Source organism: Pan troglodytes, chromosome 23 (assembly GCF_028858775.2).
Source record: "Pan troglodytes isolate AG18354 chromosome 23, NHGRI_mPanTro3-v2.0_pri, whole genome shotgun sequence".
NCBI classification, from domain to species: domain Eukaryota; kingdom Metazoa; phylum Chordata; class Mammalia; order Primates; family Hominidae; genus Pan; species Pan troglodytes.
Genome location: NC_086016.1, coordinates 33,366,592 through 33,379,536, shown reverse-complemented (window position 1 = coordinate 33,379,536; position 12,945 = coordinate 33,366,592). Strand labels below are relative to the sequence as shown.

Sequence of the window (12,945 nt, the reverse complement as noted above, 5' to 3'; positions counted from 1 at the left end):
CCTGAAAGGTGAGTGATTCTCGCCTTAAGTATCTGGTAGGAAGTAGCCTGGGCAGAGAGAACAGTAAGTGCCAAGGCCCAGGTATGGTTACAGCATAGTGGGGTCCAGGAGAAAGATATGAGATGAGAATAAAGGGAGTTCTGCATGAGACTTTGGAGGTCTAAGCCCTCTGAGGCCCATTTACAGACTCTGCTCAAGAACCCCTGCTGAAGGGTTCTCAAAATACTTACTCTTTCACTTGCACAGTGGTGGCGTAGTTGGAGCAGGCACTCTCCACGGACACGGAGAAGCCCCGCCTGCCTTCAGTGGTGGCCGGCATGGAGATGAGCGTGACAGAGTAGGGCAGCTGCTCCTGAACAGACTCTGTGGAGAGTCTCTCAAACATGGGTGCCAGCACTACCTCATTGTGGCACTTCCCACTGGGGAGAGGGCACAGGGGGGAGTAAGATGCTAGAGTCCCACACAGAAGCCCCCCAGCAACCACTGCACCATGTGGCTTTAAGCAACAGTACCCATAGTCTCACTACCACCCTCTTTGTCATGATTCTAGCTGGCTGCTCAGAATGAGGAGCCTGGGTTCTCAGGGTGGGCTGGGACTGGGGGTGCTGAGCTAGATCTGCAGCAAGTGGTATATTTGGAAAAACACTGGCCTGGGTTGGGGTGAGATGGTCTGGGTTCTCTTCACTCTACCTTTGACTCACAATGAGAACCTTGTCCTTGTACTATTCTATTCCATGGGCCCCAGGCTGACTTCTTTTATCAACCAAGGTGGTTGGACAGGGTGAGCTCTAAGGGGTCTTTGACTTTAATGTTCTGGGATCGTCCTTGAAGAGTGCCTCCCACTGGGAGGATTGCAGGGCAGAGTGAAGACATTTTCAAGGTTGGTAAGGAAAAAGGGTAGAGACATGTGTAAATCATTCTGCTTACAAGTTAAAGAGCTGGTTAAGAGCACTGCTGTGGTAAGAATCCAATGCTCTGACTACCCTAACACTCTTTCTGCCCAACTCACCCTGCCACTGTCCCTCCCCCTCAGCCACTCTTATATGGGAGAGGATAGACAAAGGACCACTATCTTACCAGTAGAGGGTGGCATGCTGCACCAGTGCATATGCATCCCCATCCTCAATGATCACCTTGCAGCTCATACAGGCAAAGCACTCTGGGTGGTACTTGAACTCCCCAGCCACCTGTGAGCAGGTGGGGAGAAGGGTGTACAAAGGCAGGAAGGAAGTGAGTTATCACTGTTGCTGGAGTGAGGACAGGGGTGGGTGAATGACCTCCAAGCAAGGCCCCCGTCAAAATCCACTCTTTCACTCTCTGCCCTAGAGCTTCCAAAGGAAGTGTCAGATTGGTACCTCCTGTCATTTCTGAGACTGCACAAAACTGTTTTGGTCTCAGTTATGAGAACAAGTCCCCAGAAGTAATTATCCCCACTAAAAAAGATCAGTTCTTCCAATACAGGGTTGGCAAGTCTGTCACTATGCTTAAAGTCGTTTGTCCAGAGCAGGTATAGGAGGTAGCCCCTCTCTCTGCCAGCCTATTCCAGAGTCTCCTTTTCTGATTCCCTAAAGACAACCTAAGTATATCCTCCTCTCAGCCTGTAACACTCTCCTTGGAGGTCCTTATCCAACTATATTGTGTCTCCTCTCTGCCTGCCTCTCCTCCCACTCCCAACGTTAAACTATTAAGTCTTTGAGGGAAGGATCTTACCTTTCACTTAGTAGGTGCTCAATTGATACCTGCTCGTTGAATGAATGAATAAATAAAGGGAGATGCCCTGGCTGATAGAAAGACTAAAAGATTAACAGGCCACAAGGAACTGGAAGCACTGTCAATGGACTCTGAAGACCAAGAGGGGCAGATATGAAGGGATTCACTCACCATAAAAGGCCCTGTCATCAGCAGGGAGCACCCATGACAGAACTCCCCAAACTTCCCCCAGTAGTCCTTGGGGCAGTAGAGCTTCCCATCCTTCTCATAGTACCAGTTGGTGAGGGAATCCTGGCATTCTGAACACCTGAAAGGCAAGACAAGAACTGAAATTCTCCTGGATCCCTGGAACCAGGCCACATAGGCTGTCCCTGGCTCCTACGTATGACAACAAAATGGACAGTCCTCTTTGATCCAAAGCCAAGATGGGGCAAAGTTACAGCCTTGTGCTATCTCCCCAAGGGAGGCTGGTTCAGACTGAACAAGGCCCCAGAAACCAGCTCTGTGTTGCCTGCCTCAGTGGACAGACTAGTGTTTCATAACCTCTTTGGGTCTTGGGGCCCTCTGAGAATTTGATAAAAGCCAAGAAGCCTCCCCTAGAAAAATGAATATATAAAGAAGATGTGTATATAATTTAGGTGGGGGACAGGGTGTATATATAAAGGCTTCTCTGAAACCTATTTATGGCACCAGTTAAAGATCTCTGGTCTTGACAGATACTTCAATGAACAAAAGCAGTTTAATCATCTCCACTCTTCAAAACTGACCCATCACCAACAGCATTACCAATGTAATGTTCTTGCCAAAAATACGTTAAGTATAAAAAAACTAATCAGGCAAATCTAGAATGTGGGTTATTCTGTAAGATAACCGGTCTTGACTCTTCTAAAAAGTCATGGGGAGAAGAAAAGGCACAGATTTTAAAAACCCTAGAGACACAGCAACCAAATACAATGCCTCAAACTTGGATTCAAATTTAGATTAAAAAAGGAAACAGCCATGAACATTTTTTGGAACAACTGAGGAAATATGGATTTGGACTATAATATTATATTGTAAAATTACCGTGAATTTTCTTAGATGTGATGATATCTGACTTATATAGGAGAATTCTTAGCAGAAACATACTGAACTGTTCAAGGGTAAAATCAAGATGCCTTTAAGTTACTCTGAAATAGTTCAGCAAAAATAAATAAATAAAAGTATACAGATAGAGGGAGAGAGAGATATACAAAGTGGCATAACATTAACAAATCATGAATCTATGTGAAAGGTATGTAGGTGTTCTTTGAACTACATTTTCAACTTTTCTATATATTTGAATTTTTTTTCAAAATAAAATATTGGGGAAGAAACCCAACATTCTATTAGCACTGTGTAAGATGTACATGTTAGATCCATAGCTCGCTGGGCGGGGTGGCTGATGCCTCTAATCCCAGCACTTTGGGAGGCTGAGGTGGGAGGATCACTTGAGCCTAGGAGTTCAAGACCAGCCTGGGCAACATAGTAAGACCCCGTCTCTAAAAAAAAAAAAAAAAAAAAAATCTATAGCTCCCTTCTCCCCTAATGACCTGGCTATGAAGCTCCACCTCTCAAAAGTCTGGTGTGTTCTCAGGACTTACCTGCACAGACAACCTCTTCCTCCCTTCTGAGCTTCCCAACACACACAGCTAAGAGCTCCCTGGCCTGCTGAGCCCATGCCATCTCTTTCCTTCTAGTTCCTTCTTTTCCCTATTCTTGTTGTCAAGGCCTTGCACCTTCCACAGTGGCCACATTCTTGCTTCCAAGAGGTTTGAACATTGCTTGGTTTGAATCTTGATCCTGCCACTTACTAGTTACATCATCTTGGGCAAGATATTTTACTTCTCTGGCCCAGTTTCCTCATCTATAAAATGAACTGCTGTGAAAATTAATGGAAATAATATGTATTAAAAATATAGAGAGCAGCTGGGCACAGTGGCTTATGCTTATAATCCCAGCACTTTGGGAGGCCGAGGCGGGTGGATCACTTGAAGTCAGGAGTTCGAGACCAGCCTGGCCAACATGGTGAAACCTGGTCTACTAAAAATACAAAAAATTAGCTGGGCGTGGTGGCATGCACCTATAATCCCAGCTACTCGGGAGGCTGAGGCAGGAGAATCGCTGGAACCCAGGAGGTGGAGGTTGCAGTGAGCCGAGATCACGCCACTGCACTTCAGCCTGGGTGACAGAGTCAGACTCTGTCTCAAAAAAAATTATAGCTAGCTAGCTAGAGATAGCTTATATAAAAGTCCTAATATAGGCAGGGCGCGGTGGCTCACACCTGTAATCCCAGCACTTTGGGAGGCTGAGGCAGGCAGATCACAAGGTCAGGAGTTCAAGACCAGCCTGGCCAACATAGTGAAACCCTGTCTCTACTAAAAATACAAAAATTAGCTGGGCGTGGTGGCGTGCACCGGTAGTCCCAGCTACTCAGGAGGCTGAGGCAGGAGAATCGCTTGAACCTGGGAAGCGGAGGTTGTGGTGACCCAAAATTGCACCACTGCACTCCAGCCTGGACAACAGAGCAAGATTCCGTCTCAAAAAAAAAAAAAAAAAAAGACCCAATATAGTAGAAACTCAGTATGTGTTAACTTCTATTAAAGATGATGACAATGTAATGGCAGCTCACTTTATCAGCCACTTACTGTCACTAGCTGGACAACTTCTCTTAGTAGCTTTCTCTCATTGAAAATAACTAATAGCATCCTATTACTACAAAGAGCCAATGTGAAGAGGAAATAAGCTAATGTATGAGAGAAAGCCTTTTGCCAGGCAAGTGCATTATTATAACTTGCTAAGCACTGCAGATATAAAAGATAAATACACAGGGCACCCTACTTCACCTTTCATGAGCTTATGAAGAGTTGAGGAAGAGAAAGTCTAAATAAAACTCAACAATGCAAGGTGAGAGGCCACAGTGAGTTCTACTACTTCTGAGCACTGCGGGAGGTAGAGAAGAGGGGCAGGAATGAGTAGAAGCAGCTGAGCTAGGGAAGTCTAGAGAAGCAAGTCCCTGAGAATCCCTTTATCTTTCTGGAGTGCCCAATTCCTCCTGGGTGCTCAACAAACACTGATGGCTATTTTTACCCTATAGCTTTTCCTACTTGTCTTATGGAAGGGGAACTTCAGGGTCTTAAGGGCTGGGTATGGCATGAAGAGTATGGCTGTGAAGTGTCTCAAAACTGCACAGTGAGGTTGGAGGCAGAGGGGAAGACTGTTCTTGGTATGTGGCTCACACCTCTCAATATAAGATACATGTGGGATGAGCTCTAAATGAGGAGGAGAGAGATATGGGTTCAAGTTCTTGGGTGCTAAATTGCCTTGGACAAGCCCCTTTCCCTCTCTGGGTTGTTTCCCCACCTGTGAAACAAGAGGACAAACAATACCCTGGGTCCCCTTAACTCTGTGCATATCTGTGTTTTTCCCTAGATGATCTGAGGTTCTAATCTTAGCACCATCATTTACCACCTAAGTGATCTTGGGTTAGCCCGTTCACTTCTCATTTGTGAAATGGCAATGTCATCACCTACTTTCAAGGTAGCAGTGAGGATTTTTTCTTTCTTTCTTTTTTTTTTGAGATGGAATTTTGCTCTTATCGCCCAGGCTGGAGTGCAGTGGCACAATCTCGGCTCACTGCAACCTCTGCTTCCCGAGTTCAAGTGATTTTCCCACCTCAGCCTCCTGAGTAGCTGGGATTACTGGCGCATGCCACCACACCCGGCTAATTTTTCTATTTTTAGTAGAGACGGGGTTTCCCCATGTTGGTGAGGCTGGTCTCGAACTCCCGACCTCAAGTGATCTGCCCGCCTTGGCCTCCCGAAGTGCTGCGATTACAGGTGTGAGCCACTGTGCCTGGCCTGCAGTGAGGATTAAATGTGGTTCTGAAGAACTATGGGGTGCCCAACAGAGGGCTGGCAGTAGGAACAGGGGCTTCCTTCTTGCCTCCCGCCTTCTGACTTAGAAGTTCCTGGGCAACCATCTTTCTTCTTCACTAGACTGTTAGCTCCCTGAGGACAAAAACAGCATCCCACTTACTCTTGGTAGACTCAGCACCAAGCAAAGGACCTGGAAGAGCAAAGCCTTAACAAATATTTCCAAACTGAAAATGGTAGGAGTGGCAAGAACCAGTAGCCCAGGTAGGGGAGCACAAGGGTTCCATGGCTCCTGGTCACCAGGTCCTTCTTTTCTTCTGTGTGCAGACTTATTTGCACCCAAATGCAGGCCTGGGCTCTGTTACGCCCTTGCAATGGTATGTGCGCCGCAGGGCATGGGAGCACCAGAACACACCCTCCTTTCCATTGCCAATATCCTGCTTTTGTTTGCTGCAAGTAGCTCTGGCCAGGCCCAGGAGAGGGAGCAGGGAGACAAACAAGTGCAGGCATGCAGGAGACAGCCAGGCCAGCCTGCTGGGAAGAACACCTGGCTGGAGAGCAACATCACCAGTCCACATATCTGTGTCAAGGAATGCCTTTAAAGGGCACAGCCAGCTATGTGGCCAAAGTCACTGCCACACATGTCTCTGAAGAACTGGAAGGTGAACAGCTGACAGGAGGGCTGGGTATGGGTCCCTAAGCTGTGTTTTGCCACAGAACACAACTGGGTTCTCAGACCACTTAAGAAGTTGCCATGGTAGACTTCAGAGTTCTAGCTTAGCTATCAATTAACAGCTACTATTTATTGAATGCCAGCCATAATCCAGGTCCTATATGAGGTACCTTATTTATATTATCTCTAATCCTGACAACCCTACGGTAGCAGGATTATCCCTGTTTTATAGAAGACTGAAAAGCAGAGTTAAAGTCAAATCATTCTGCAAAGCTGCCCAATACATAATTGATGGAGCTGGAATGTGAAGCTATGTGTGCTTGGCTGCAAAGCCACATCCACTGTACTATGTCACCGGAGTGAGACAGCACATCTCAACAGCTGAGCCTCAGGATTCTCACCTGTGAAAATAAGGAAGCTGGAGCCCTGACAGCTCAAGACCCTTTGAGTGTTAACACTTCGTGATGCTTCTCCTTTAGCCCAAGTACTGAATGTTAAATAGCACAATTCTCCTCCTTCATATACTTCACAGTGTTGAATTCCCCAACAGTCTCTGTTCTTTTAAACAAAGAACCCAGAACACACTTTGGAACTGTAAGGTGCTACTCGAACATGTCCCACCTCAGATTCTTAGAGGCCATGGACATCATATGTTCTTCCCAAAGCCAAGGCTGTTTTTCTACCTTTCAATTTTTGAAAGTTTCAAGTGAAAGTCAAAATCTGCCCTGGCTGTAGGTAGAAGAGTACCCAGCTGGGAGGTGGTAAAGCTGAGGTCTGAACCAGTCATCCCACTGTCCTGAGGAGCCAGAGTGAATTGAGCTGAAATCCTCAGGTCAGGGGAGATCACCTAGAAGCCTACATACGCTGAGGCTATGCCTAAGGACAACCTCCAAAACTCATCTTCCAAAACATTACTGAGGGGTTCTGAGGGCTTGGGCAGATACAAAGTGCATGGAACCCTGATGGTCAGTTCAGTGGGTCAACCCAGATCCACACAGAGACCTTTTGAGTCAGCAGAGAACATATGAGTTTTTTTAAAAAGATAATCAGTTGAGATTTTCTCTTTCAAGACCTGGATCCATATTCCTTCTCTGCCATTTACCATCTGTGTCACCCAAGGCCAGTTACTTCATGACTCTGAGCCTCAGTTTCCTCACTTGTACATTGCTAATAATATCTTATGGGGTTATGAGAATTAAATTATGTACAGATGTCTTGCATGATGCCTGGCTCACAGAAGGTAGCCAGTAAGTGTTCATTTCTTTCCCTCCCCAATTTGAGACCACCAAGGGCAAATGCAGACAGACCCCTTTTTCTCCTATGCCTAGCAATATGGACCTGCTTCTCAGCCCAGAATGAAACAGATTTCTGTAAGTGAAAAAGAAAGGTCCTAAAATGAATTATTTATCTATCCAAATAGAAATCAACTTTTTTTTTTTTTTTTTTTTAAGAGACAGAGTCTTACTCTGTCACCCAGGCTGGAGTGCAGTGGCACAATCATTGCTCACTGTAGTCTGACCTCCCAGGCTCAAGAGATCCTCCTGCCTCAGCCTCCTGAGTAGCTGGGACTACAGGTGCACACCACCATGCCTGGCTAATTTTTTATTTTTTGTAGAGACAGGGTCTCCCTATGTTGCCCAGGCTGGTCTTAAACTCCTGGACTCAGGTGATCCTCCAGCCTTGGCCTCCCAAAGTGCTGGGATTACAGGAAGGAGCCACCACGCCCAGCTGAAATCAATTGATTCTAATAGATTTCTAATAATTAGGAAATAGTTACTGTGCATCTAGGATGTGTAAGAACAAGCAGGCAAGGTGCTGTGCTGAGAGAAGCCAAGTGAGATAAGATAGAGGCCCAGCCCTCACTTACATCCAAATTCTTCAGACAAAAATGTTTACAGGTAAATTCTCAACCTTATGGGGTAAGAGAACCAGTCATTATTGCAGTGGATTTACACATGTTAAAGCATAAGCCCTCCCATGTCCTGAGGAAGGCCTGGCTGGATGGTCATCCCTTAACCTCCCAGTGAACAGCCAGTTGTAGAGAAGCTTCTTTCAGCCCCTAGCCTCTGAATTGAGTGGGCTGAAGGAGAGAATGGGAAGCTCCCTCCACCACAGCCTGAGGGCACCTGGAGAGCACCACAACTGGGGATGCCAACTTTTCCCCAGGGCCCAGAAGGGCAGATATGACAGGGGCCTAGAGAGACTCTGTTCCATAAGAGCTCAGTCAAAAATCCCTTTATTACTCCTCCTTCCTGCAGATCCTATAGACTGAAACAGTCTGCCAATTAAGCTGTAATTATTATGGAATATGTTATTGTTGTTTTAAAAAATTAACCAAACACATAATGAAGCCTACGAACAGCAAGAAATAAGTGTTGCTAGAGTGCACTGATTCAGTTCCAACCAAAAACCAGGAAGACTGTAGTTTCAAGTATTTTGTGTAGTTGTACTGCAGTTAAAGACAGGGCCTCCATTATTTGGCAAATAATGGAAAAGAGCTTGTGTGCCTCTGAGGAGCCACATAAGTTGCAGAGCTGGGAACCATTCACCTGATCCAAGTCCTTCATTTTTCAGATAAGGAAAAAAGAGTCCCAGAGGACCTAAGGCACCTGCCAAAGGTTACTGTGAAGCTGGGCAGAGTTATGCATAATTTTTTCCCTTTAAACATGGATTGCTTTGGAACACAAAGGTTCATTTGTTTTCTTCAAGAGATAATGTGTAAACCCAAGCTCATTAAATCAGTATTGGACATTAAGTGAAATTCTATAAAAAGAAAAATGCTTTAAAGATGTCCGACAAAAGCCACTCCCTAATTTACCTCTTTTGTAAATTCCAATTTGAGGTATTTTCTTACTTGGAAGCACAGTGGTCCTCACGCTAGTGTGGTAGGAAAGACAGTGCATTCTCTGCTGAGTATGTATGGCCTGTCAGGCAGGGGTGTATGGGACACAGAAGTTGTATTCTTCATTCCCTTGCTCCCTCTTCCTCCCTCACATGTCACGCCTGATCATGTCCCCATGGAATCTGGTTGCGTCACTTTCCTTGCAACCACAGCCCCAGAACTCCCATAGACTTTGTACTCCCCCAGAGGCCTAGGGTCAAGAACTTAATTTGTTTCACAGAATCCAGCAAGGACCCTGTTCAGGAGCCCAAGAAGTCTAGCTTCTACTTTCTGCCAAGGATGAAACTGAGGCCCAAAGAGGAGCCCTTGAGGATATCCTATAATAAAAGAGGGAGGGGCTAATGGCAGAAACAGCTTTCTGACCAGGTAGTGATGTGGTAATGGATACCTGGGAGAGCAGAGGGTCTGGGTGGTCCCTCCCTGGGGGGAAAGAGCCCTGTGTGGCAGCTATCTCTTCAGAAGTGACTTCAGGAATGTGGCCTCTTATTTGGGGAAGGGAAGAATGTCTACGGAAAGTCAGTCAGTACCCCCCAGACTCTAGCTGGGCAAACGGAGCTTGGGGGTAGGGGCAAGAAGATCAGGTTCTCCAGAAAGCCTGGGACAGAACAAGACAAACGGCAGGTGGACTTGGGTGGCATTAGTGGTCTGGCCCTTAAAGGTTCAGGTTGAGAGTTCACTATCTGCTCTAGCTTCTCCTCTTCCTGAGAAGTTGTGTCCTCCCTGGCTTCCCTGCCTCTCCAAGGGTAAAAGGGGTATAGTTCCTGGCTCCTAAAGGAACAACCCTTCTCCTAAGCTGCCTTCCCAGGATTAAGAGAAATTAATGAGGACCTGAAATGTGGCTACTTCAACACTTGGCATCTTAATTCCACATGTAAAAGCTTTCTCCTAAACTCAAGATCAATTTCCATTGGCTCTTTAGAAAACAATCTCAGCCACACCTTCAACAAGTCAGGCAAACTATCCCTTTTTTTACTCTCTGCTAGGAGAGGAAAACAAACCTGAGAATTTCCTCTCCACTAGGAGAAGAAAACAAACCTGCAGCCCCCTGAAGGATGAGAGAAAGTCAGGAAGACAGAAAAAGCTGCCCAGTGAGGCTCCATATGTTAACTCTGTTGAAACTGGTTGCCTCATCTGTAAAATGGGGATATATAATCTCTTTAGGCTGTTGAGAGATTAAAGGATAAAGTGTCTAGCAGGGCGCTTGGTAGAGTCAGCATTGAGGACCAGTTCCCTTCCCCCTTCCCCCCGTCCAGACACTTCCCAGCAATCTACCAGGGTCCAGTCATTCCACAAAACCACATGGTACACTGCTTTTCTGCCCAGGGCCTGGCCACCTGACTAGTATCCCGGCAGCAAGATCTGGGCACTGGACCTAGCTTAGAGAAGCCAGAAGGGAAAAGTCGACCAGGACCACTGGTGAGGGGGAGGCAGCCTTTTTGGAACAACAGGCTGCTCCCAAAGAATGAAAACAAACCCCACCCTAGCCTGGAATGGCTCCATTCAGAAGGGACCCAGAGGGCCAGAAACCCCCTGGGGAGTTTCTATGGGAGGTGGAGTGGGGCAATGAGCAAAGAAAGCCAGGTTAGAGGTAGAGTTTCCACATCTCCCTCTGAGAAGCCCCACAGAGAGAGGCTCGTGGAGGTACTTAGGCCTAGGGACTGAGGAGGTGTGGGGGCTGGCCCAGCAGCTCAGGAACACTCTAAAGCCCATTGCTCCAGTCTTAGAAGCACTCGCCCAGGTCTTTCCCCAGCAACTACATTCACCTGGGAGCTCAGAAGCCCTTCAAGGCCAGAGGCAAATGTGCCTGCCATTAAGAGAGCAAACATTTATAAGGTGCCTACTGTGTACCAGGCTACCCACACCCAGGACTTGCCAGTTTCCACAGTTTGGCAAAACCTGCCCATCCTGCTTGTTGGGACAAATTCCTGGGCAGGCAGCATGGCCCGCAGGTAAGACATGTGAGAGCTAGAAACAGCACTCTATTTGTGCTATTCCCCCCGGAAGCAGTAACATCTACAATGGGCAGGTCAGTGGCATCTTTTGGAGGCTCCTTCAGGTTTGTCTGGGATGGAAGGGGAGCTGGAGCTCCCTAAGAAGTTCCTTCTGGGTATATCCCTCCCCTCACCACTTCCAGGACATAATGGGGGTACCTCACAAGGCCGATTCTCCTTGGGTATAACCTCCACTGGCTTCTGCCTGGCAGAACCGATGGTAAAGGACTAAGTGAGAAGGAGATTTAGGGAGACCACCCTCCTCTGAGGACCAGGGGCCAGAAGAGATGGAGAGGGGAACTCGGAGACCAACTCACCGAAATAGGTCTCTGGAGGTGAAGTAAGCCGGGACTGACAAGTAACTCCCCATCTTCTTCCCACACCAGATAGACAGGCTCAGCTGCAAATCCGTCTGTGACTGCCTCAGGCCGGCTGTAGATGGCCACCATGACAGGCCCGGGGCTCCCGGCACCTCTGGCTGCAGGCAGGCTGCCCTGAGCTCACCTCTCCCTCCGGAGCAGCTGGGGGAGCCTGAGGACTCCAGGCCACTTGGCCCCCAGCAGATTCCCACAGGGGCTCATGGCTGGGATGGCTCCTCCCTAGTTCTCAGAAGCTCAGGCGGCCCCTCTGGACTCCGAGAAAACGACCTCTCTGCGGAGGCTACACATTCACTGGCATTCTTGAGCAGGGGCCGGTGACTAGCTAAGAAAGAAGCGCTGCTGTCAAGTTAGCCTTCTTCTTCAGTCCCACCCCTGAATGAGGGAGGGAGGGAGGAAGAGGAGGGGCTCCCGCAGAACCGAGGTGTGTGGTTGGAGCAGCTGTTAGGAAACAGACCTTGCAGGCAAGGGGTGGAGCTGGGCTGGATCGAGGCTGCAGGCAGGCGCTGCAGACAATAACTAGGACCGATTGAGCGTCCATCCTGAGCTCAGGGAAGGGCAAGGCAGGATAGAGGGTGAACATATCTGGCCCCAGATGTCCTCAAGCAGAGGAGCTTCCTACAGGACAGTAATTCTGCTTGGAGGTGGAAAAAAAAAAAAAAAAAAAGCAGAGGATGCCAGGTCCAGGAAGAGCCACACCAGACGGGGGGACCTCTGGTAGGAGAGACAGGTCCAGAGAGCCATCCTAGCTCTGAGCTGCCATCTGTTCTGTCCTGGCACTAGGGCTCCCATTCATTCCCTCCCTCTGCCTGGCCTGGGGACAGCCTCAAGAGCTGACCAATGGGAGGTGCCACTTCCACTCCAGGGCAGGGCTGTGTTGCAAATAAGGAAACAAGGCCCAGAGTATTAACCTACACCTGATGTGTCTCCATGTGGCAAACACTATATGCACTCTTTTATTTCTCTGAGACAGGAATTATTCCCACTCTACAGACAAGAAAAGTGAGGTACAGAGAGATTACGTAACTCACTCGAGGTCAAAAAGGGAGTCAGTGGCAGGGCTGGAATTTAAATGTAGGCTCATGTGACTCTAGAGCTGGAGCTCTCCCACTACCAGGCTTCATTCTGGCTCTTCAAGGAGAAAAATCTTTTCCAAAGCTCTCTGCAAATAGGATGGAGCCCAGGTTACTCTCATTCACTCACTATTCACTGAGTGTTCACATGCAGAACACCATCCATTGGCCTCAGTGGACAGTGGAGCTTCTTCTACTTGTCCTGTGATAACCATGCTTTTCAAACTGAAAAATGGGGCATGAGGGAGAAAAAGGCCTGGGGTGCCAAAAGGGATTGATAAGCCTAGGTATCTGGAATGGGAGCCCACCTGAACAGCCCCCAGTTG

The 12,945-nt window shown here is 47.7% G+C and overlaps 1 protein-coding gene across 20 annotated transcripts in view; it reads right to left on the bottom strand.

The window, feature by feature from the left end:
• LIMK2 (LIM domain kinase 2) overlaps positions 1–12,945 on the bottom strand; it is a 68,206-nt gene that overhangs the window by 19,732 nt on the left and 35,529 nt on the right. For 11 of the 20 annotated variants that reach the window (XR_010156111.1, XR_001712634.3, XR_010156116.1 and 8 more), the window contains 3 exons: positions 1,882–2,017; positions 1,078–1,187; positions 231–419 (listed from right to left, as the gene is read on the bottom strand). Coding sequence is in view for 13 of the 20 variants with exons in the window: in XM_016938994.3 (XP_016794483.1) it covers positions 231–419; positions 1,078–1,187; positions 1,882–2,017 (435 nt within the window). In the remaining 7 variants the exon portion in view is untranslated. Of the gene's footprint in view, positions 1–230; positions 420–1,077; positions 1,329–1,881; positions 2,018–11,486; positions 11,873–12,003; positions 12,184–12,577; positions 12,709–12,945 lie in introns of those variants that run through there. The other 9 variants (XR_010156112.1, XM_063808151.1, XM_063808153.1 and 6 more) reach the window with 6 other exon arrangements.